The 22,580-nt window shown below is 43.4% G+C and overlaps 2 protein-coding genes across 2 annotated transcripts in view; both read left to right on the top strand.

Annotated features, from left to right (window-relative positions):
• The window catches only part of LOC113838584 (ephrin-B2-like), a 665,634-nt gene that overhangs the window by 106,255 nt on the left and 536,799 nt on the right, over positions 1-22,580 (top strand). The gene's annotated exons all lie outside the window — the stretch shown is intronic.
• Positions 5,190-5,765, top strand: LOC113838818 (GTPase KRas-like). The gene has a single exon (XM_027434336.2). The coding sequence runs from the start codon at positions 5,196-5,198 to the stop codon at positions 5,763-5,765; it is 570 nt and encodes a 189-aa protein (XP_027290137.1). The 5' UTR covers positions 5,190-5,195.

Raw genomic sequence — 22,580 nt, 5'->3', positions numbered from 1 at the left:
ATAAAGCAAAAGTTAAGCAGTGGTGGTCCACACCTTTGTAACCCCAGCAGTCAGGAGGCAGAGGCAGGAAGATCGCTGTGAGTTGGAGACCAGCCTGGTCTCCAAGAGCTAGTTTCAGGACAGCCTCCAAAGACAAAGAGAAACTCTTCCTCAAGAAAAAAAGAGCAAAAGAACAGGAAGTAAATTCAAACTGTCCATGTTTGCAATGCCAGCATTCAGGAGGCTGGGGCAGGAGGATGGAGAGTTTGAACTACCTGAGGAGTCTAATCCCCAGCTTGCATCCTGCAAAATTCTGGTCAAATATTACAAGCAATTCTATGAGTGAAATAGTTCAACTTATGTTAACACACTTTATAATATTTTATTATTTACATATGTGCATGTCCAGGGCTGTGAGGTGGAGTCATGACCATGAAGGCTCCAGAAGCTGGAATTTCAGGTGAATGTGGCCACCTGACATCGGTGCTGGGAATTGAATTCATCACCAAGTACGATCACCAAGTGATTTTGACTCTTGATCTGTTTCTCCAGCATCATTTATCCAGTGTTTAATGCATCTGAATAATTTAGAATTCCTACCCACAAATCTGAGGCCAGCATTCCTGAATTTCCCATTCTCCCCAAAAAATCAGGGTCCATCTCTCACCACAGGACTCGAAGTTTGCAGGTTGGATGTCTCAGCCTCCTGCACAGTATCCTGACACCTGTGTCCCCCAGAGCGTTGTTGGTCACATAAAGCTCAGTCAGTGTCTGTTTGGTTCCCAGGATGGAAGAAAGGTCTTCACCTGCTTTGGCTGTGAGGCTACAGCTGCAGGGGACAAGCTGAGGTGGGTGATGTGGTCTTTTCAGGGAGTTGAGGTGAGGATTTCACAGGTGACAGGGTTTAAAGGAAAGTGTCATGAGCCCATCCAGTGGTTGATGGACACCTTCCTTAGTGAGTGGTGTAGACTTCAGCAAATAGTGTCCCTGTCATGTTCACACAGGTAACCCTAATTAGCTTCACTTGGTGGCCCGGGACAGCTGAATCTCTGAGTTCAAGGCTGCCCTAGTCTACAATGCCGAGTTCAAAGACAGCCCAGGCTACACAGACTAAGTAAACACTTGGGAGGCGGGGACTTGGGGAGATAAAAATAATATAAGTTGTAATAATATGAGTTATTATAGTCTGTATCTCCTTTGTCGATTGAAGGTAAGGATCAATGATTTCCTGCTGTGGTTAAATTGTTCCTCACTTTAGTCTGGAGCCACATTTGGTGTGGAAGAGTAGAGTTAGGGAGGCTCCTGACCTCAGGGCTTCTCTGTCCCCAGGGAACACATCTCTAAACAGTGAATCCAGTGCCTGCAGCTTGATAAGGTTGTGGGTTTGGAAGGACAAACATGATGGCTCACACTGTAAACCCAGCAGAGGAAAGCCAAAGTGACCTTTGGTCATACTGTTTATCACAGTAACAGAAAGCCAAGTAGAACAGAGGGTACACTATGGTCAGTGGTATTTGTTCTGAGACCTGAAAGATTAACCATATATATGTGTGTATGTAGGTATGTATGTTGGTATGTATGCTTGCAGGGAGGAAGAGGGCACAAGATCTCATTATAAATGGTTATGAGCCATCATATGGTCGCTGGGAATTGAACTCAGGACCTCTGGAAATAAGCAGCCAATACTCTCAAGCACTGAGCCATCTCTCCAGCACCTGCCCAGGAACCTAAATGTACACCAGAACAGAAGAGCCCTTTCAGTGGTGTTAGTGATGTGTGTGTAAAGGCCCTGTGGCAGGAAAACTTGACAGAAGGTTTCTGTAGCTAGAGCTGGTGAGGAAATGGGTGGGCCCACGGCCTCCATGGACAGAGAAGACAGGACAAGCATGCTGAATCCGGAACTCCACTCACAGAGGGTCTGCAGTTTGTAGTCTGGGTACCTGAGGCCCTCACACAGGAGAAGTACCCCGGGGATCACCAAGGTCGTTCAGGGTCTGGTTCCTCCTGAGGCTGGAGGCCAGATCTTCACAGGCAGCCTGGATGAGGAGGCAGATCTTCAGCCTGTGTACAAGCCAGCTGGTAAGCATGATGGGGGGATTTCCTGGGGACATGGAATCTATCCTCTGCCCCTGTATTCAGAGTCCAGTGTTCTCAGCAAGCTGTGTGGCACACACCTGTGACACCCACCAGCACATGATAGACAGAGGCAGGAGGATGTTCCATTAGACTTGCCTGGGTGTATAGTGAGGTTATGGCTCAAAAAGCCAGGGGCTGTAGGTGTAGCTCACTAGTAGGGCTCTTGCCTGTTGTGTGCAAGGTCCTGGGTTTGATTTGCAGCACCCACCCACCTCCAAAAGAAAGCAAGTAGATCACAAAAGCAACAAACTGTTCAAGGCATGGCGATTGTGGTGCACACCTTTGATCCCAGCACTCAGGAGACAGAAGCAAGCAGATCTCTGTGCGTTCAAGGCCATCCTTTTAAACAGAGTGAATTCCAGAACATCCAGGGCTACACAGAGAAACCCTATGTAAAAAACAAACAAATGAACAAATAAAAGACCTGTCCAAGGTGCCAATGTGATGTTACACATATTTGATTACATAAATATATACAGGATTTTCAAATTGCACTTAAAAATTATTTAGTGTGAGTTGGGTATGGTGGGCACACCTTAAATCCTGGTACTCAGGAGGCAGAGGCAGGCAGATCTCTGTGAGTTGGAGGCCAGCCTGGTCAACATATCAAATTCTAGTTTAGTCAGAGATATACAATGAAACCCAATCTGAAAAAGTATTTTGTGGGCTATACCTGTGCACATGCACAGCAGCAAATGCTCTTCAGCACGGAGCCATCCCTATAGCCCCTGTGGGTCTTTTCTTAATTAATGCAGGAGTCCATTGTGGGCATTGTTCCAGGAAAGCTTGCAAGAGTCTCTCCTTTCACAGTGTGGGCCCCAGGCACTAAACTCAGATTGTCAGGTACCTTTTCCTGAGGAACCATCTCACCAGACCCTACAGGTACTTTTTAGTAAGACTTTGTATTGGCTAAAGCAAACAAGACTGGCATATGTCTCAAGCATTTGATCCTAGCACTTGTCCTCAACCTTGATAGCCAGTGCCTTTATCTGCTGCACCGCCACCTTTTTGGCCCCTGCTATCAAATCTTTCTTTCTCTGTATTTCTCTGTCTGTCTGTCTCTGTCTCTCTGTATCTCTGTCTCTCCATATATATATATATATATGTTCTAGACAGGGATCCGCTGTGGCTTTGGAGGCTCTCCTGGAACTCGCTTGGTAGACCAGGCTTGTCTCGAACTCACAGAGATCAGCCAGCCTCTGCCTCCAGATGCTGGCATTAAAGGCGTGCACCACCAATGCCTGGCCTCTTTTTTCTAATTTTTAAAATTATGATTTTATTGGGTTGGAGAGATGGTTCAGCTATTAAGAACACGGGACCTCTTGCAGAGGACCCAGGGTCAATTCCCAATACTCACGTGGCAGCTCACAGCTGTTATGGGATATTAGTTGAAGATGTGTTACATTCTTTTATGTTGCATTTGTTTAACCCTGTGAAGCTGTGTTACTTTCCCAGCCCAACACACCTGACTGGTCTAATAAAGAGCTGAACTGTCAATAGCTAGGCAGGAGAGAGGGATAGACAGGGCTGGTGGGCAGAGAGAGTAAATAGAAGAAGAGAGAGAGGAAAAGGGAAGGAGGAGGAAAGGAGGAAAGAGAACACCAGGGGGCAGCCACACAGCCGCCAACAGAGTAAGAAGGAAAGAAAGAGATAGAGAATAGAGAAAGGTAAAAGCCCAGAGGCCCAAGGTAGATGGGATTTTTTTTTAAAAACGATTTGTTTATTTAGTCTGTGTATAGCATTCTTCCTGCATATGTGCCTGCCCTGCACACTAGGAGAGTGCACTAGAACACATTATAGATGGCTGTGAGCCACCATGTGGTTGCTGGGAATTGAACTCAGGAACCCTGAAGAACAGCCAGTGCTCTTAACCTCTGAGCCATTGCTCCAGTCCCTGTAGATGGAATAACTATGCACAACCATCTGCAACTCCAGTTCCAAGGGACCCAGCACCCTCACACAGACATACATTCAGGCAAAACACCAATGCTCATAAATATAAATTACATAACATTTTAGCTGGGCGGTGGTGGCACAGGACTTTAAACCCAGCAGTAGGGAGGCAGAGGCAGGCGGATGTCCTTGAGTTCGAGTCCAGGATTGTTTACAGAGTTAGATCCATGATAGCTATGGATACACAGAGAATTTCTGTTGGGGACCTTTTTGGGGGTCTGCTGTTCTTCTAGTAACTAAGGGTGACCCACAGTGCTCTTAGGATCCACTGTCCCTCTTAATTATAAGGATATTAAACACCTGAAAGAGGCAGTTATGACTTACAGGTCTCATGTCTATTTAATTACTCTGACCATTTTTTAATTCTTTGTGGCCTTGAATTACATGCCCAGTGAGTGGCAACAATTATGTCCAGCTGTGCTGTCCAGGGGAGATTATTTGATTTGGAGAGGTAATTCCAACAGCTATGTAACCTAATGGTACAGCGCAACATGGCTGCCGGTTTCCCTGAAAAGAACTCCTTACAGAAATGCTTACTTGTACGGGAGCCTATGCAGACCTAGGTCAGCAAATTCTTTACGATCCAGCTGTATATGCACAGATCTCAGCAGCTGCTTGCAGGGCGTATATTTGGGGATACCGATAATGTCATGTCTATAGTGAGAAAACTAGTTTTAAAAAATGCCAACAAGTATTGTAAAGAGGTTTTACCACCTCACACGGCCAAAAGTCTCAATAATTACATTCGCATTTGTAGAGATATAGATGGACACCACATTATGGGACAAGTTATTGCTTCTGCTATGCAGGGAAATAAGAAGATCAGTGAGGGAGCCAAACACAAGACATGCTTGGTTGTGGCAAATGGGTTGCACCCTTAAAAGTTTAGTCTTCGGCTAGACACCCTTCAAACTTTAAATGGTTTTCAGAGGTTTCTTGGTGATATTAATTGGATCAGACCTAGTTTAAAAATTACTAATGTTGCGATTCTGCAGCTGAGGCGGCAGTGGAGGGGGAGGAGGAAGGCGGCGGCTTGGCCAGAGTCCGGCTCCCGCGCCATTTCGTACCTGGAGAGAGCCAGCAAGAGACCTGAGGTGTGGCACGCGGCCGGTAGAGGCCTGCTGAAAATGACTGAGTATAAACTTGTGGTAGTTGGAGCTGATGGCGTAGGCAAGAGTGCCTTGACGATACAGCTACTTCAGAATCACTTTGTGGATGTATACGATCCTACAATAGAGGACTCCTACAGGAAACAAGTAATAATTGATGGAGAAACCTGTCACTTGGACATTCTCGACACAGCAGGTCAAGAGGAGTACAGTGTAATGAGGGACCAGTACATGAGAACTGGGGATGGCTTTCTTTGTGTATTTGCCATAAATAATACTAAATCATTTGAAGATATTCACCATTATAGAGAACAAATTAAAAGGGTAAAAGACTCTGAAGATGTGCCTATGGTCCTAGTAGGGAATAAATGTGATTTGCCTTCTAGAACAGTAGACACCAATCAGGCTCAGGACTTAGCAGGAAGTTATGGGATTCCATTTATTGAAACCTCAGCAAAGACAAGACAGAGAGTGGAGGATGCTTTTTATACATTGGTGAGAGAGATCCGACAGTACAGATTGGAAAAAATCAGCAAAGAAGGAAAGACTCCTGGCATGGTGAAGATTAAAAAATGCATTGTAATGTAATCTGGGTGTTGATGATGCCTTCTATACATTGCTCCGAGAAATTCAAAATCATAAAGAAAAGATGAGCAAAGATAGTAAAAAGAAGAAAAAGAAGTCAAAGTCAAAGTGTATAATTATGAAAATACAATTTGTACTTTTTTCTTAAGGCATACTCAAGTAAAAGTGGTAATTTTTGTGCATTACGCTAAATTATTAGCATTTGTTTCAGCATTACCTAATTCTATTTTTTTTTCTGTTCGTGCAAACTTCAAGCTTTTATCTTAAATGCTTATTTTAAAATGACAGTGGAAACCTCTTTTCTCTAAGTGCCAGGATTCCCTGGGTTTTGGACTTCAACTAGCAATGCCTGTGGAAGAGACTAAAGACCTGAGACTGTCTTCCCGGGGTTTGGTGCATGCAGTTGCTTACACGCTAATTCTCTTACCAGCTGTGAGCATTGTGTGACCTGGAGTAGTGAAGCTTTTGATCCATCTCTGCTCTGTTTCATCTAGACTTTGAGTGATTTAATTAGTAATTACAGCTGCATTGAGACCTAAGATTGGAATCACAGATTTTTGGGCTTTCATTGATTGACTTTTAGCATGTCCTAGAGTTTATCATCCTTCATAAGTGTAGTTAGAGTGTTGAGGGTTGGGACTCAGCCCCCACAGGGTCTCTAAGAGTTGTTTTCCAGTATAACCACAGGTACCTCCTGTTTTCCTAACCTTGCCACACTAGGATCATGATGTGAAACCTTGACCTGGGATTTTGGAAGTTTGTATACAAGGCTGCTTCACAATATAAGTGAGGAACATTCTCTCAGAAACAGAACCAGGCATCTTGTGGTTCATCCAAATCTCAAGGCTTTTGCCCAATAATTGGACTTAGTGGTGGCCAAGAGCAGCCACAAATTGAGGTCCCACTGATAACAGGAACGAAAGGGGACCCTGAGAGATCACCCTTACAATGCTGGCAAGCAAATAAGGAGTTGTGATGGTGGATTGCAAAATGTACTGGAAAATAGGTACCTCACCTCCTAAGAGAGTTGGATTGCAATAGATATCACAGTCAATCACACAGAGAAAGTTTAAAGAGACAAGGTACTGGTAAGATTTCATTTGAACGTTGGAGTAAGCAATAATGCTAAGAAAATTATTAAAGAAATCCAGGAAATCTGCCTCTGAGGAATCCCTCCTCCATGAGCTACACACCAGCAGCCAGCTGACACAGAAGCCTGTGCCCTTGTCCGCTGGAGCCCTCCAGTCAGACGAAACTGATGTGGTGTGCACAGGCTGGCTGGAGAAATCACCTCCTGAGAAAAAGTTGGGGCACTATGCTTGGAAGAAACACTGGTTCATCCTGTGGAGCGGTGAGATGTGTGGTGACCCAGATGTTCTAGAATACTATAAGAATGAACACTGCAAGGAAACCCTGGGGATCATCTACCTAAATTTCTGTATGCAGTTGGATGTAGCCCTGACCTTCAACAAACAAGAGCTCCAAAAGAGGTTTATGTTTGATATCATTATCAATGAGCATACCTTTTACCTGGTGGCTGAGACAGATGCTGACAGGAATAGGTGGGTCCAAAGCATCTGTCAGATCTGCGGCTTCAGTCAAACTAAAGAGAGCACTGACACCCTGAGAAACCTTTCTTTAGTCAGTCATAATCTCTGCTCTTGTCCAGCTGAATTCAGCAGCCCCAGTCAGCCCCTGCTCCGAGCAGGGTCTGTGGCAGATAGTGATTATGTGTACATCTTCAAGGCACCCAGAAACACCCCGTGTAAGGAATTTGGAGACCTCCGAGTGGACTTAGCCGTATAACCCCCACCACAGCATCCTAAGACACCTTGGTGGGAGGAGCCCTCAAAAGAGACCTCCAGTCAGTGACTACAAGTATCCAACACAAGGTGAAGAAACTGCCTTCTGGTCTGTTAAATCTCTAGAAAAGACTATCTTGCGTCGATCAGACAGTACCAGCTCTGATTTCAATTATTTGCACATAAACCCAGGTTCTGACATCCCCATGAGCAAAATGCCCTATCACTTTGTCAGCCGAGGAAGTGAGATCCAACCACCCCCGTTCAATCTCCCCCTCAAACCTGGCCGAAAAGCAAAGTCAGTACCCGTTGACCTGAGTAACCACACTGTCATCAATGAGCTCCCTTTCAAGTCATTTGTCACCAAGCCTTGGTCCACGGTCAACAACACTTTCAATTGCAGCTCCTCCCAGTACTGCTGTTCCATCTCCATTACTGATTCTGGAGACTGAGGAGAACTATGTCCCTATGCAGAACCCAATGTCTTCATCTCCTGTACCCAGTGGCACTAACAACCCAGCTCCAAAAAAGAGTACTGGTAATGTGAATTCCATAGACCCAGACTTCCAGCCCCCCTCCCCGAGCACTCAACACAAGCCATCCACATCATCTGTCACATCAGATGAGAAAGGAGTATATGTCCAAACAGATGAAGAAAAGAACCAGGCCCTACAAAAGTCCATACAGGAATCGACAAAGATGCGACAGTCCTGAAGGTCCTCCAAAGATACCAAGCTATGGTAAGGATGGCCATCCCCTGACACCGCTTCTCCTTTGTGAGTTTTGTTCAAAAGATGTATATACTTTCTGTACGTATAGAATGGCCACACATGTGTGAATCAAGTGTGATCCTAAATGTGTGACTGTTAACAAAAGAATGCCATTGTGTTGTCTTTAAATTGTGTAATTGCTGGGGAAGGAGCAACAGTTGTTAAAGTACAGGTTACTTGGGAGGGAAATTTCTGCTTTTTTTTCCATGGAGGGTGAAGAGCTGTGGATTTCTTCCAGACTGGTATGGTTTCATGGGGCAGGACCCCCTGAGGCAGTGTCCCAGGTGGTCCAAATAGATGTTTTCCTTAAAATTTGTTCAGTTAGAAATGGTAGTGGTCACAGGCAATCACTTTTAAAAGGAAAAAGGAGGAATATTATATAGAAATGATACTTTGTATTGGAATGGATCCTCATTTGTTGATACTTTGTATTGGAATGGATCTTCATTTGTTTATATTAGTTAGGTTTTCTAGATATATAGATATTCTTCAAACCATTCAAAGACCAATGGAATATCTGGCATTTAAATGGTTTAGGGTTTTTCTTGACAGTGAGACACAACTGCTCCTGGCACACCAATTACATCTGAGCAGAAGATGAGCATGGAAGAAATAAAGTTTCCCGTTGACATGGCAAGACTTGCTATTTGGGCAAGAAGCTGCTCTTACCTGAGCGGTTTGACTGTTGCTTTATAAACTGGACATGCAGGACCCACAGAAATTTGACTGCTTAAATCAGATGGACAGTCATGAAAGGTTCCTGCTTCATGGAAGTGTCTGCCAGACATTCTACAGAACACAGAAAAAAGGTGACAGACAAACTGCCAATGCAGGTGGAGAGTTTAGAATTTCCTGCTTTGCTGAGTAGTCTGTCAGACACATTGTGACCTGTAGGCTAAAAATGGATGCCCCAACATTACCAAGAAACTCTGGGTGACTGTCTAGGAAGCAAGATGTTTCTCTCAGTTCTAGAGTTTATATATTATCCTTCTATGTTTTGATGTAGTTGAAGATAGATAGTTATAGTAACACTAAGATAGAATGGTTAAAATCTTATAGTTCTTACTTGACAACTGTTTTGTTATATATAAAGAAGGGGGAGATGTTGGGACCCAGACACCACAGGGTCTCTGAGTTGTTTTACAACACAACCATGGGTAACCCCTCTTTATCTGACCTCACCCTACTAACATCAATATCCGATTTTGAACCGTTTCACCTGGGGTTTATGCAAGCTTGTATATAAGATTGCTCCACAATAAAGGTGAGAGCCATTCTCTCAGAAAGTGGACCAGGTATCTTGTCGTTCATCCAAATCTCCAGGCTTTCACCCGATACTCAGACTTAGTGGTGACCAAGGACTGCCAGAGAGCAGCAAGCACAAACAGACTCAGCCATCTGCTGACATAGACTATGGTTCCACAGCAAGGGTAACACTGTCATCCTAACATGTCACAGATTGTCAGGTTTAAAATAAACCCAGGAGCCAGAATCCTCTGGGAATATATCATACCTAAAACCTAATCAAAATGCCTTTCTTTAGTCAACATGACTCGCACAAAGAATTAAATATGTGTTTGCTCATGTCAGGTCATTTTAAATGAAAAGAGAAAATATTTTTAAATTATATGTACATGCTTAACTGTCCTCTCTCTTTCCATGTGTATATAAGGAAATGCTCAGACATATGATTAAATAATGGTCAATTTTTTTCGAAAAAACTATTTCAGAACAGAAAGTGCATGGATGCATGTGTACATGGACATATACATGTAATGCAAATTTGACTTTTAATGAACACATATATTTCAAGAGGTAGCTTTAAATATGGAAAGCACCTAACTGATCATTCTTTCATCCAGGTTCTTTATTTCACAGAAAAAAAAACACACAAAATAAAACACATTGCCCCTCCCCACAGAAGCTGAATACTCCTATCAGGCTTGTCTGTGCAAAATGGTATGTGCACACACATAAAATACACAATAAGGCTCTTCTTAAGTCCAGTCACACAGGTACATTCTTCTCCCCTTGAGTCCGGGCCAGCACCCACTCTCCCCAGGCTCCTGCAAAGCACTGACAAGCGATGCTATTTTCCAGAGGTTTGTGAGATTGCAGGAGGGGGGCCCTGAAATCTGACTCACTCTCACTCACCACTGCGCCTTTAGCACCAGGCAGTAGTCATTTAACTGTTCGGAGCAGATATTTAACTGAGCATTGAATAAATGATAATCACTGTTATGAACAATTGAAAAAATCCATGCTTCATTAATGTCCTTTTCCCATCATTTTGTAAATGTGGGTAACACCCTGTGCTGTCTGTAAGGTACAGCCTTGTACCAGGGTTCTTCCAAATAGTTGAATAGAGACTTCACATTCCCTCTCTGTGGGTGTCTCTTTCTCTCTTTGGTTCCGAGTTTGAAGCAGGGTCCTTAGAATTGGTGAGATCATGTTCTGCTCACTGAGCTACACCCATCCCTAAACAGAACTAACAATAATTCTATATCTGATGATAAGGGCTTCACACTTTGCCTGTGGCAGCGTGCCCTGTCCTTCAAGACACAGCCTTGTTGGGCTTTGTGGATTTCCTGACACACACATCATCACCTGGTGTATGGAGCATTGAAGTTCATGTGACTTTCCCACAGTAGGCCTAGGTACATGAATAATCTGTATAGAAAGTGAGTATCCCATTATTATCATAATTTAAAATAACAACTTCCCCTAGCAATAACAATCATTTGAAAACAATAAAGATTCCATCATTTTCTGGAATATATAAGCAGGATGATATATGCTGTCCACACAGCACCTACAACATTAGAGGTGAGGGCAACATGTGTGCACAGAGGACTGGCAAAGACTGTTGTCATGCCAGAGGCATGAGAAGCAAAGCAGAGAGCCTTATTGTCCTCTCAGCTACTACCCAGCCTTTTGCTTTATTTCAGCTTCTGGGGGTCTCTTGCATCTCTTGGCTTGTTACCCCACCCTCCAGTTTCAAAGTCAACAGCCTAGCTCCTTTCTATCTTGCTTCTTTCTCTTGTCTCTGCTTCTGTTATTGCATGTCCTATTCTGATACCAACTGTTTTATTTTGTTTCCTTGGAAGACCCTGAGGCAGCATGGGACACATCCGGCTGCTCTGTCCATATTAAGATTTGCAGCTTAGTCACTCTTGTGCAGGTCTCTTTTTTGCCAGTAAGGAGCTGAAGATTAGAGTACTGGTGAGCTGGAGATTTCCAGAACCACCACATCATAATTTCAGTGTGTGAAATATATCAAAAGAAGCCAGGAAGCTTTCTATGTGTAAAACTATGCCAGCTGGAGCTGGAAGGATGGCTCAGTGCTTAAGAGCATGCATACTGTTCTTTCAAGAACTGGAGTTCAGGTCCCAGAACTCAGGTCAGGTGGCTCACAGCTGTTATTCTCCAGCTCCAGGAGTATGTGATGTCTCTGGCCCCTTCTGGCGCCTATACTCACACCTCCAAACCCTCTGCCCCACACAGGTAAATGAATCTTTAAAAGTAGGTCATATGGTGAGTTTGAGGCAGGGAGATGTAGGCCAGCCTGATCTACATAGAGAGTTCCAGGTCAGCCATGGTTGCCTTGGGAGATCATGTCTCCAAGAGAAAACAATAAGAATTAAAAACAGGTCACATAGAAGAGACTTGTCACAAGACTAGAATCAGTGCCTCTCCAGCAATGCTGGATGACAAGGAGACAGTTTTGTTGATGCCTTTGGAACCCTCAGGGGGAGATTGTTTCTCGAATTCTCCAGCTGAGAATCAAGAAGAGAGAAAAATTTCATAAAGCATTGTTTAAAAGCTTACATTCATTTTTGTTTTGCTGTCTCTCCGCTTTAGAAAATGATGTAAGTGGTTTCCATTGAGTAGATCTAGAAGGTTCGAAAGCATCAGGAGGATGGAAAAATCAAAAGTGCTCTACAGGGGTGGAAGAAAAATACATCAGTTAACATCCACAGAGAAAGAGAGGAACCAATAGAAGACAGTGAAAGACTGAGATGGCAGACAGAAAACCAGACAATAGGTAGAGAAACGACAGTCAGACAGACCAATGATAGAGGATAGACACACAAGGATTAGATAGAAGACTGACAATCAAGAGGTGGTAGACAGACAGACAGGTTTAAGGCAAGGAAGTAGCTAATATAATGGTGGCCAGCAAACAAAAGAACAAATTAACAAATGAATCTAGAGCTGCAGGAGAAATCCAATCACCAATAAGTTATAGTTATGTACATGTGAGCATGTTACAGTTCACAAGTGAAGGCCAGGGATGACTTACAGGAGTCAGTCCCTCTTTCCACTTTGTGGGTCTTTAGGAATTAAAATCAAGTCATCAGGCTTGGGGACAAGCACCCTTACTGAACCATCTTGCCATCAGGTGTATTTGAGGCAGGGTCTCACGTAGTCCAGGGCATCCTCCAATTCACTATAAAGCCCGAGCTGACCTTTGTTGTGGAATATCATTTTAAGCATTTGTTTATGCTGTGGAATATTTGTTTGATGATGCAAAAATGTACTACATTCTTTTAAGTTGCATGTGTTTAATTCTGTGAAGCTTAGCTACCTTGCATATCTAAAACACCTGATGGTTTAATAAAGAGCTGAATGGTCACTAGCAAGACAGGAGAAAGGATAGGTGGGGTTGGCAGGCAGAGAGAATAAATAGGAGGAGAAATCTGGGAGGAAGATATCCAGGAGTTAGAGAATGTGGAGGATTCCAAAGACCAGCCACTCAGCTACACAGCAAGCCACAGAGTAAGAAGTACAGAAAGGTATATTAGATAATTATAAAAGCGCAGAGAAAAAGGGTGTTGGTGACATATGCCTTTAATGCCAACACTCTGGAGGAAGAGGCAGGTGGATCTCTGTGAGTTTGAAGCCAGCCTGGTTTCCAGAACGAGTTCCAGGACAGGTTCCAAAGCAATGCAGAGAAACCTGTCTCAAAAAACCAAAAAATAAAAAATAAAAACCCAGAGACAAAAGGTTAATGGGATACTTTAAGAAAAGCTGGCTAGAAATAAGCCAAGTTAAGGCTTATTCGTAAGTAACAATAAGCTTCCAAGTGTGTATTATTTGTTAGCTGTGTGGGGTCTCCAAAAGAGCAAAGAGACAAAAAGGAAAAAATAAAACAACCAACAACAGACCTTGAACTTCTGATCCTCTTGCCTCCACTTCTAAAGTGCTGGGATGACAGGTGTGTGCCTGTACAGACATTGTGGTCTGAATAAAAACTAAACTGAAATAACAATGCATGAAGGAGTATTTGAACTTGGCTTTGGAAACATTTTCCATTAAAGGGTTCAACTTGCAGATCTCAGAGCCACATAGGAGAAGGGAGAGTTACACAGAGCTCACTGCTTGGCCCCAGATGGACACTTGACATAGCTAGGATAACATAGAAGCTGTTTATTGCCTTGGGATGCTTAGCATCCACCTGTGGACAAATAATTGAGACTTGACTTAATTAAAGGGATGTGGAGAAAATGCCACTAGCCTTGATGCCACATATGTAGAAGTTCTAGTACCCGGGCCAGGTATGAACTTTATCTTCATCTCACAGGGGGCCAGGTAAAGGAGCCACGTCCAGTGGGTGGTAGGAGAAAGGGTGCAGCACAGTGTGAAAACATGAAGGCCAGGAGGGAAGTGACGATCATGACATTGCTATGCTAGGAGTAGGCAGGATGGGGATGTGGGAGCCGGGGAAGTAAGCTAAGTCCTCTGTCACAGGCAGAAATCAGTAATAAGGATCTGGAGTTAATAAACCAGAAATAGATGGAGAAGCTTATTCTCTAGAGCTGAGGGGCTGGCGACCCAGAGGAAAACAATAACAGATGCTGGCAATGGCTCCCTGCCCCACTGCTGGGGAAGAAATATTTAAAGAGGGGGCAATGGAGCCCAGGATTGTACAGGATGATGTCTTTAGTAATACTTAGTTGCTAATTAGTGAAACAAATGTCACAACTATAAAAATTTTAAACAAATGTATTTTAAACACTAAAGGTACTAAACAAAACCAGAGCCATGTGTGACGTGTAAAAGATGAAAAGAGACATAAGGACATATGGAATGATTCTCGGATTAATAAGGGAAGTCCATGGTGGTCATTAAGTTCCCTAACACCTCATTATGTCCAAGGGTTGTGCTTGGACCAGTGGAGCAGGTCAGTAGGCACAACACAGCAGGTCTGGACTCTGGGAAGGATGCTGGCTGGCTAGTCAAGGATCAGGCGGTAAGAAAAAAGTATTTGACCCCAGTCACAGCCCATCTGAGCTTTTCACCACTTACCCTACAGAGTGACAGATGTTTGAGGAACCCAGAGTGAAATGGATCATTTTACCAGGAATCCCAGTTCTACTGAAATATGACCACACACTGCAGGCGACCAAGGCTCTTGGTGGACAGCTCCCAGGGTTTACTTCCCCCTTGTAATTTCCTGGCAGCCCTGCTCCAATGTCAAAGGAAACCTTTTCTTCTGCCAGAGGGTCTCTTTACGGGTGCACCAGAGAAAGGCTTAGACATCGTAGTGATAACGAGAAGTGGGCTCTCCCCCCTTATCCTCCCAGGCTCCCCATATCCTAACCCACACCCCATCTTCCTCCTCTTCCATTTCTTCTGCATTGGGGATTTGCCTGGCCAAGTCCTCTGCTCTCCTCTGCATTTGCAATTTGCATGCATTTGTCTCTTATATATGTATAATGCTGTTTTATTTTTACCACATTTGCATAATGTTCAGATCCATCTTTCTTCAGGCTTTTGTGTCTTCACAATCTTTTTCATAAAAAATTCTTGAAGAAGGGGAATGAATGCCTCCTCCCTCACCCTGGCTTTTTCATAACAACAGACTCTTTAGAAGTTGGGCATTTTTTCTCTTTCTCTTTGCCATAGTCCCAGCAAGTATTCAGCAATAAAGCCAGCTGTGAGTAGAACTGAGGCAGGCTAGAATCAGAACATGACCATTCAAACACTGAAAATCAAGACTACCTCAACCAGCTGGGACAAACATGCCAAACAAGATGATCCACAGAGAAATGTTCTTTGCTTCATAGTCAATAGTCACAGTCGCGGACTATTGGAAAACTCACAGAACTGGCCGTTTCCATCGTGCATCCAGGACATGACTATCCACAAACCCCAAGCTAGGACAGAAGAAGGAAGCGAACTCTGTTCTGGACAAACTAGGCTCTTCCCAGAATTCCTCAACCTGTCCCCACCTTAACTCATAAATAACCCTCCTGTCATTTAGATTTCCCAGGAGATAGATGGCTGTTTCCTGGTGAGGGCCACATCTCTTACAACGCCAGCTTTTGGCAGCAGCAGGCAAACAGCCCTTTTGCAGTTCTCTGGTTTCATAGAAGAAAGAATTAAAGAATGATGAGAGGAATTGAGGAACTTCCTTGGAGGCTGGGGAGAGAAAACAGCAGCACAGGCAAGCTAGAGATCCCAGAAGCTGCCTGGAAGAGCGATGGCAAAAGGAGAAAAAGAAAGCTCTTCAAGCTGGAGGTCACTAAAGCTGGCATCCAAACTACTGCAAGTCTGTGAGTGTCATTGCACAGTGAGAGACTTTGGAGGTCCTGAGAATGCCCAGCTGCCAGGAAGTCTCTCCAGAAAGCAGACACAGGATGTTGACTAGTGTCAGGAGGAGAAAACGATGACAAGGAGAAATTCTTTCTAAACTACAGTTCAGAATTTGAGGTTCCCCAGCCAGTTTGCATGTGACTGCATCAAAGGAGGAGCTTCTGGAGTGTAAGCACATAGCTTATATAAGGGTCAGTTACACAGCCTGTGTTCTGTTCCTGTCTGCAGGTGTGGCATGATTCTTTCCAAATCCACACTTTAAACTGGCCTTAGGTTGTAAAACAGGATTTATTTCTTACCTAAGTTCTGGCCTTCCCCACTGTGGTGGACTGTGACTTGCAATTGTGAGCCAAAAACCCTCTTTCCTTAAGCTGATCTTGGCAGGTGTCTGACCACAGCAATGCGACAAGTGACTAAGACAGCCATGATCACAATATGTTGAAGGTAAGCAATACAGCCACACAGCCATCACCCCTATGAGAGTCACAGATTGCTAGAACTTCCACAGGACTGCTGTATTTATCAACCTCAGCTCTAGGAACTTGACCATATTCTTGTTCTCTGATGTTTAGTTTCAGCTCTGGAAATGGATCAGCAGCAGGCCTACTGCCTACTCAGTGATGCACACAACTCTTCCTGAGGATGCTTGGTTTGTCAACCAGTGGTCTCCTCCCTCTCGCAGCAGCTGCTCTGACTTGCCCATCTTCAGCACAGTCTTCACCACTTTCTGTGGATGACTCACCAGGGAAACAGATGTCTCACAGCTCCTGTCCTAGCAAAGCCTTTCTTCCTATTTACTTATCTTCTAGCCTCTGTGTTCTGTTCTCCACCTTTGTCTCCTTCTCATTAATAAACTTTTCTGAACTCAAATATACTGCTTCCACTCCTTTCAGCTTAAGCTTCCAAACCTTCACATGTTGGGTTTAGGTACCACAGCTGCCCGTCCCCAAAGGTTAGATAACTGTCAACCTCAAAACACCAAAAACCACCTGGGAGATGGGCACATGAACATGCCTGTAGGGGATTATGTTGGTATGTTTACTGCGGTGGGAAGACATGCCCGCTGTGGGTGGCTGCATTCCCTGGATGAGATCCTTGATTATATAAATGGAGAAACGGAGCTACCTACAGCATTGCATACATTGCCCTCTGTTCCTGATCGTTTATGCCATGTGACCAGCAGCTACAAGCTTCTGCCTGGACTTCCTCACCATGATGGATTCCTTGGGCTGGGAGATAAAATAAGATCTTTCTCCTGTAAGTTATTTTGTCAGTGTATTTTATCACAGCAATGGGAAAAGAAGCAAACAAACCCCTAAACTCATAGGTCAGCAATGGCTTTCTAATTCCTATTCTTAGTCCTTGCTTTTGTCTTGTGTTGTCCCTTGTGTAAATAAAAACTTGCTCAAAGAAACCCTGTTTTCTGTGATTCTTCTCTGCTCATTTCTGGTATCCTTCACTGGAGTTCCATTGTGGGTGCATATCTGATCCTCAAGTGATCTCATCGATCAAGGAGCTATAATCATAGGAGGAAAAACATTCCCATCCTTTAGTCTGATGTACCCAAGATCATTAATTGTGCCACTCCTGCCTAAATACCCTACACGTATTTGTGCTTTCAAATGCACCTGGATCTCCTACTTGTACTTTTCCATTGTCACCTTGCACACACACTTTCCTTCACCAGTCCTCTGGAGGTAGAATCTCTAGCTAGCATGCAGACATCACAGAGGTATCATTTCCAAGGGCTGGAGTGCATTTTCAGAGGCCAAACCATACAATAGCCATATCACAGGTATGTCTGACCCGACGCTTCTACCGAGAAATTTCTGATTATCCAAATGTTCAACCTTGAAAGCCGCTTCCTCTATAAAACCTTTACCCATCTCCCTTCAACAAAATTCAACATGATTTCCTCTCTTGTTGCTTTCTCCTTGTTTTTCAGTAACTTTGTTTATAGTACACAACTTTGGACAAGATAGCTTCTGAGCTGGTTTATTTATATTAAACATGGTGTGCAGTTTTGATCTTGAACATCACCGTTGTATGACCCTTTCCTGGGGAGGTGTGGACAAACTTCTCCTTACCTCAGCTAGGGAATCAACAGCAGGCAGAATGATTCTAGCCACATCAAGGTTGGTGACACAGTAAGTCCATTGTGCTTTTGTACACTACACAGAGAGAGGCTACTTAGAGGAGCATGGGTAACCACAAGCAGTCACGTCACTGAAGCCTCACCCCATGTGGGTGACTCCCATGGCTGTGTACATGGGGTCTCTCTACTTCAGTTAGCCATCCACACTCTATCCCTACTCAAGCAGCTATCAAAACCACTCACAACTTGTGGTTACCTATAGCTGGGATGGAGGGCCAGGAAGGAGTGGCTAGAATCTCAGGGGAGAGTCCGATGACTCTTAACTCCCTAGGAAAGTGCATCACAGACCTGACTTTGGGAGTTTCTTGCAGGCTGTTCTGCTTAAGGTGGTTATGGCTGGTATGATCCGAGCACAGCATTTCAAAATTGTCACTCAGCAGTCTATTGTGTTATAGGATTAGCTTGCAGAATTTGCTATCAGAAGAGGATGAAGGTTTTGAGAGGTGGGAATTAGTTGGAAGTCTTTGGCCATTGGGGCATGCTTTCAAAGGGGATAGTGGGAGACACGAATCCCACATCCCCTTGCAGCTCAGCTGCAAGGTGGGCAGTTAGTTCGTTTCTGCCCCATGCTGCCCTCTGTCCCTCATGGATTTGGGTCTGCCCTGTCAAGTCACAATTCACAACCTCCACACTGTGAGCTAAGAAAAGACTGTTTCTCTTTACACACTGGCCATCTTAATCATTTATTCCAGCAAAGGATAACCAGAGTTATGGAAGAGTAGAAAGTATCTCCTGTGTTGTTGAGATGAAGAGAACAATGTGAGGAAGCCCCTGGCTTGGTGCCTACAGCAGAGACCCGGGCATTTGTACCCTGCCAGTGTCCTTCCTTTAGTCCTGAAGACAGGATCTTAATCAGAGCTAATCTTTACTGAGAAGCTCTAGCGCTTTGTTCAGTTAATCTCTCCATGACCCAGTCAGGTTAGATTTACGGTCTCCATTTTACAGACAAGGGAACATGTGTTAGAAACATAGGGATACTGCTGTCGAGGCCAGGGCTGGAGCTTCAGTTCTGTCAAACGCTAGAGGTGGTAGGGCCAGGGCTCTATACTTCTAATCATCCTGGCTTTGAGTCTCAAAAAACAGTCCATGTCATCTTTGTCATTTTCTTGAACTTCATTTGTTTTCTCCTTCTCTAGTCAAATAGTTGCTTTGATTTTTCTAATTCCTTTAACAAAACATTCCGGAAAGACTTGATCATTGACCTGCTATGGCAGATGAGAATGTTTTTTCATTAAGATTTTAATAGAATTCAATATAACCACTCTTAAGTACAAAAGGCCTTTTTATACACCCCACTGCATACCCCAGGGTCTCCGTCTAGTAGGTCTCTATGGATGTGATGATCTTTGTGTTTTATTTAGTACATCTTCAAGGCAGTCACAGTGTAATACCCAACTCACTAACTGCCCAACAAAGGAACTCAAGAACAGCAAAGGCAGTTTCCACCAAGAAAGAAGAGAACTTTATGTGAGCTCTTTATTTTTAGACAATCTCCAGTTACACATCATTCTTAATGGTGACTTTATTTATTCCCATTTTTCAACTTTGTGTGTGTGTGTGTGTGTGTGTGTGTGTGTGAGTGAGTGTACATGTATGCGGAGGCCCAAGGTTGATGTCAAGAATCAGTTTTGATGGTTCTTTTACCTTATTCTTTGAGGCAGGGTCTCTCAATCAAATCTAGAGCTCATGGATATGGCTAGTCCCCACAGTCAAAATGCTCAGGGGAATCCTGTCTACCTTCTCAGGCTGGAATTGCAGGCAGGCTGCCGTACCCACCCACACTTACATGGGCTGTAGGGTGTAAACTCTATTAATCATACTCATCCTTTATCTGCTGGGCCTCTTCACAGTCCAGTTTTAGTAATTAAAAACAACAACAACAACAAACTATCTTACTGATCTGGGCCACAGTCACACTAAACGATCTCAGCCAATGGAAAACACAGAGGGTTCCAGTAAGTTGCCTCCTGAATTTGTTACACATTTCTAGGGTATTCATAACTTTAGCTGAATGATCCCAGCTTAAATGTGTGATGCTGCCATCTCCACTCAGTCAATGTGCATGGAGAGGTCCACAGAAGCCAAGTGGTCTAGCAAGTAGCAAAGATGGACAGGAAACTGTAACAGTGAAGGTCTCCAGGCCCAAGCTTCCTCTGCTTGCCATTGATGTTTCTTGGAGGCAACAACAACAAGCAGAAATTTGGGTCACTGTTTCTGAGGATACATTTTGTAGTTTCAGTGTGTGGGGAGCAAGACATTCTTTTCTTTTAAAGTGGATTTCAATTAGTGGTGACAATAGACCCTTAAACTTTGGGGTTTTGCACCAAGTCCAGGAGAGAATGTGAGATGAAGCTGTGGTATTTGGGTGGCTAGAAAACATAATGACCTCAAATTGTTTCTTTTTCAAAAAATATTATTTAAATTCCCTTGGTGGGAAAGGGGGGATCATCCCATCCCAGTAAAACTGCACCACAAAGGTAACTTTCTCCTGTGCATTCAGTTTTTGGTCTGCCCTGGCTATATTCCCCTATGCGTACCCTTCAGATTGGAAAACTATGCTTCCAATTGAGTAAGGGCATCCATCAGTAAGTACACTGTGGAAGCCCCTTGAATAAAAAGCTCACACACATGTGGGGTGCTGAAAGGCTCAGTGGGTAACGGCTTTGCTGCCAAGCTGGAGGACCAGTATGATGTTTGAATCTCATATCAAGGAAAGGGACCAGCTCCATTAGCTACCCTGTAACCTGTACAGTTGCACCATGGTACATGCCCTCCCTCATTGCTTTTCCCTTAGTTTTTCCCAGCCTTATGTTTCCATTCTCCCGACTTTAGATAGCTCTGCTCTTTTAGCAAGCCAGGTTCCATGTCCCCACTTTACCAACTGAGCTTTTAGTATATGGCAAGATCATTGAAAAAAATAGACAACATCTTACTCATCCCAAATTTTAACAAGCAAAGAACAAAAACGACACATTTTTAATCAAAGGAAGCAATAATGGCAGGTTTATTTAAAATTTTCCAGTAGAGAAACCCAGCTATTGTGGGAATAAAGGTGTAAATGTGTAAGAGCAGAGGAGAATGGAAAAATCAACAAAAGGAAACAAAACCAAACCATAAAAAAACCAAAACAAAATAAAAATGTTTGAAATGGATTCCAATAGGAATCTTCTATACACCTGTGAATAATGAACACAGTTACTAGGTTTGGCAAACAATTCATTTGTAAATTAAAGCCTATACCTGTATTGTAAACTCCATAAAAACTGCTCATTGAATTCAAGCCTTTCATATACTGGATACTGAAACACAAATCCAGTTGATTTGCAAATAAAAGGAATTATTCATTTGTTCAGACAGTTACAGGAATTAACCAGCTGCTTTACTGTGGTGTAGAGCAGATGAAATAAAACAAAAGAAAGGAAAAAAGTCAAAAAAAACTCTAAAACCTGAAACACAGCGAATTCAGACACCAGCTTGCTCATTTAAGACAACAAACTGAACAATAAGACATAGTCTACATTTGCGGTTGTCATTTTCTTACCCCCACCCCACCGACAAATAGCTTCTAGATCCCCTAGTCATTTAGACTATTCCTGACCTCCAAATATTCTGTACACACATATTTAGCAAGGAGCAAAACCCTGACATCATTCAAACAGCACTACAATCAGCATACAGTTTTATTAAGAATACTGTGTATGTCATAAAGATTCCCCTTTAAAAACAAAGAATGCCATTCATTTCTAAACAAATAGTTTTAAAACATGATGAAAACCCATCAAAAGATGATTCAGTGTGGGCTCAGAACCTGATGAAGTGCTCACTTCAAAGACTATTAAGGTAACACTCTGCCAAACACTCCCAACAAAAGGACTGCTCAGGATTGTTCTTCTTCTAATAGATAATTTGTCCCTGGCCTGGCCATCTCCTTTAAAATTATACACAAAAGTCCTGCTAAAAGTCAAGATTTTAGTTGATCATACAACAGAATGTCACAATGTAAACCAAACATATTCTTGATATCAACATCATGTTACCAATGTTTGTTAATTTCTCAATCCAACAGTTGGTCACGGAGGTCAAGTATTATCAAGGCTCCCTTGTCAGGTTTTCACCCGTCTGACATATCCATCCTTCGAGTACATGCAAGGTTCAACAGTTTGCAAGAGACAGAAGCCAGAGGCCCTTTAAGACACTGAGGAAATAGGATTGTGGGGTGAACCCATCTGGGTAAGAACTTTATCCAGCCACTGGAGAGGGCCATGCAGATGTATCTCAATCCAGCAGGGGGTGCTAGTAACATCCTGCCTGTGGTACTTGGCTCCCCAACCCTAGGAAAAAGAAAGCACACTGGTGTCATTTAACTCTCTATCTCCTTGAGTCACTCTACCAAGTAAAAAATCATATGATCAGTTCACATAAGTATGTTTGGATTCATGGCTATGTCCCACAAGAAAATAAACATACTGCAAAAGCATGGGTAATTTTTGGG

Source organism: Cricetulus griseus, unplaced genomic scaffold (genome assembly GCF_003668045.3).
Source record: "Cricetulus griseus strain 17A/GY unplaced genomic scaffold, alternate assembly CriGri-PICRH-1.0 unplaced_scaffold_1, whole genome shotgun sequence".
NCBI lineage: Eukaryota > Metazoa > Chordata > Mammalia > Rodentia > Cricetidae > Cricetulus > Cricetulus griseus.
This window is presented reverse-complemented; position numbering and strand designations above follow the sequence as displayed.

What these genes read in the sequence shown, in the direction of transcription:
- LOC113838818 (XM_027434336.2), top strand. Translation starts at nt 5,196, where the DNA reads ATGACTGAGTATAAACTTGTGGTAGTTGGAGCTGATGGCGTAGGCAAG.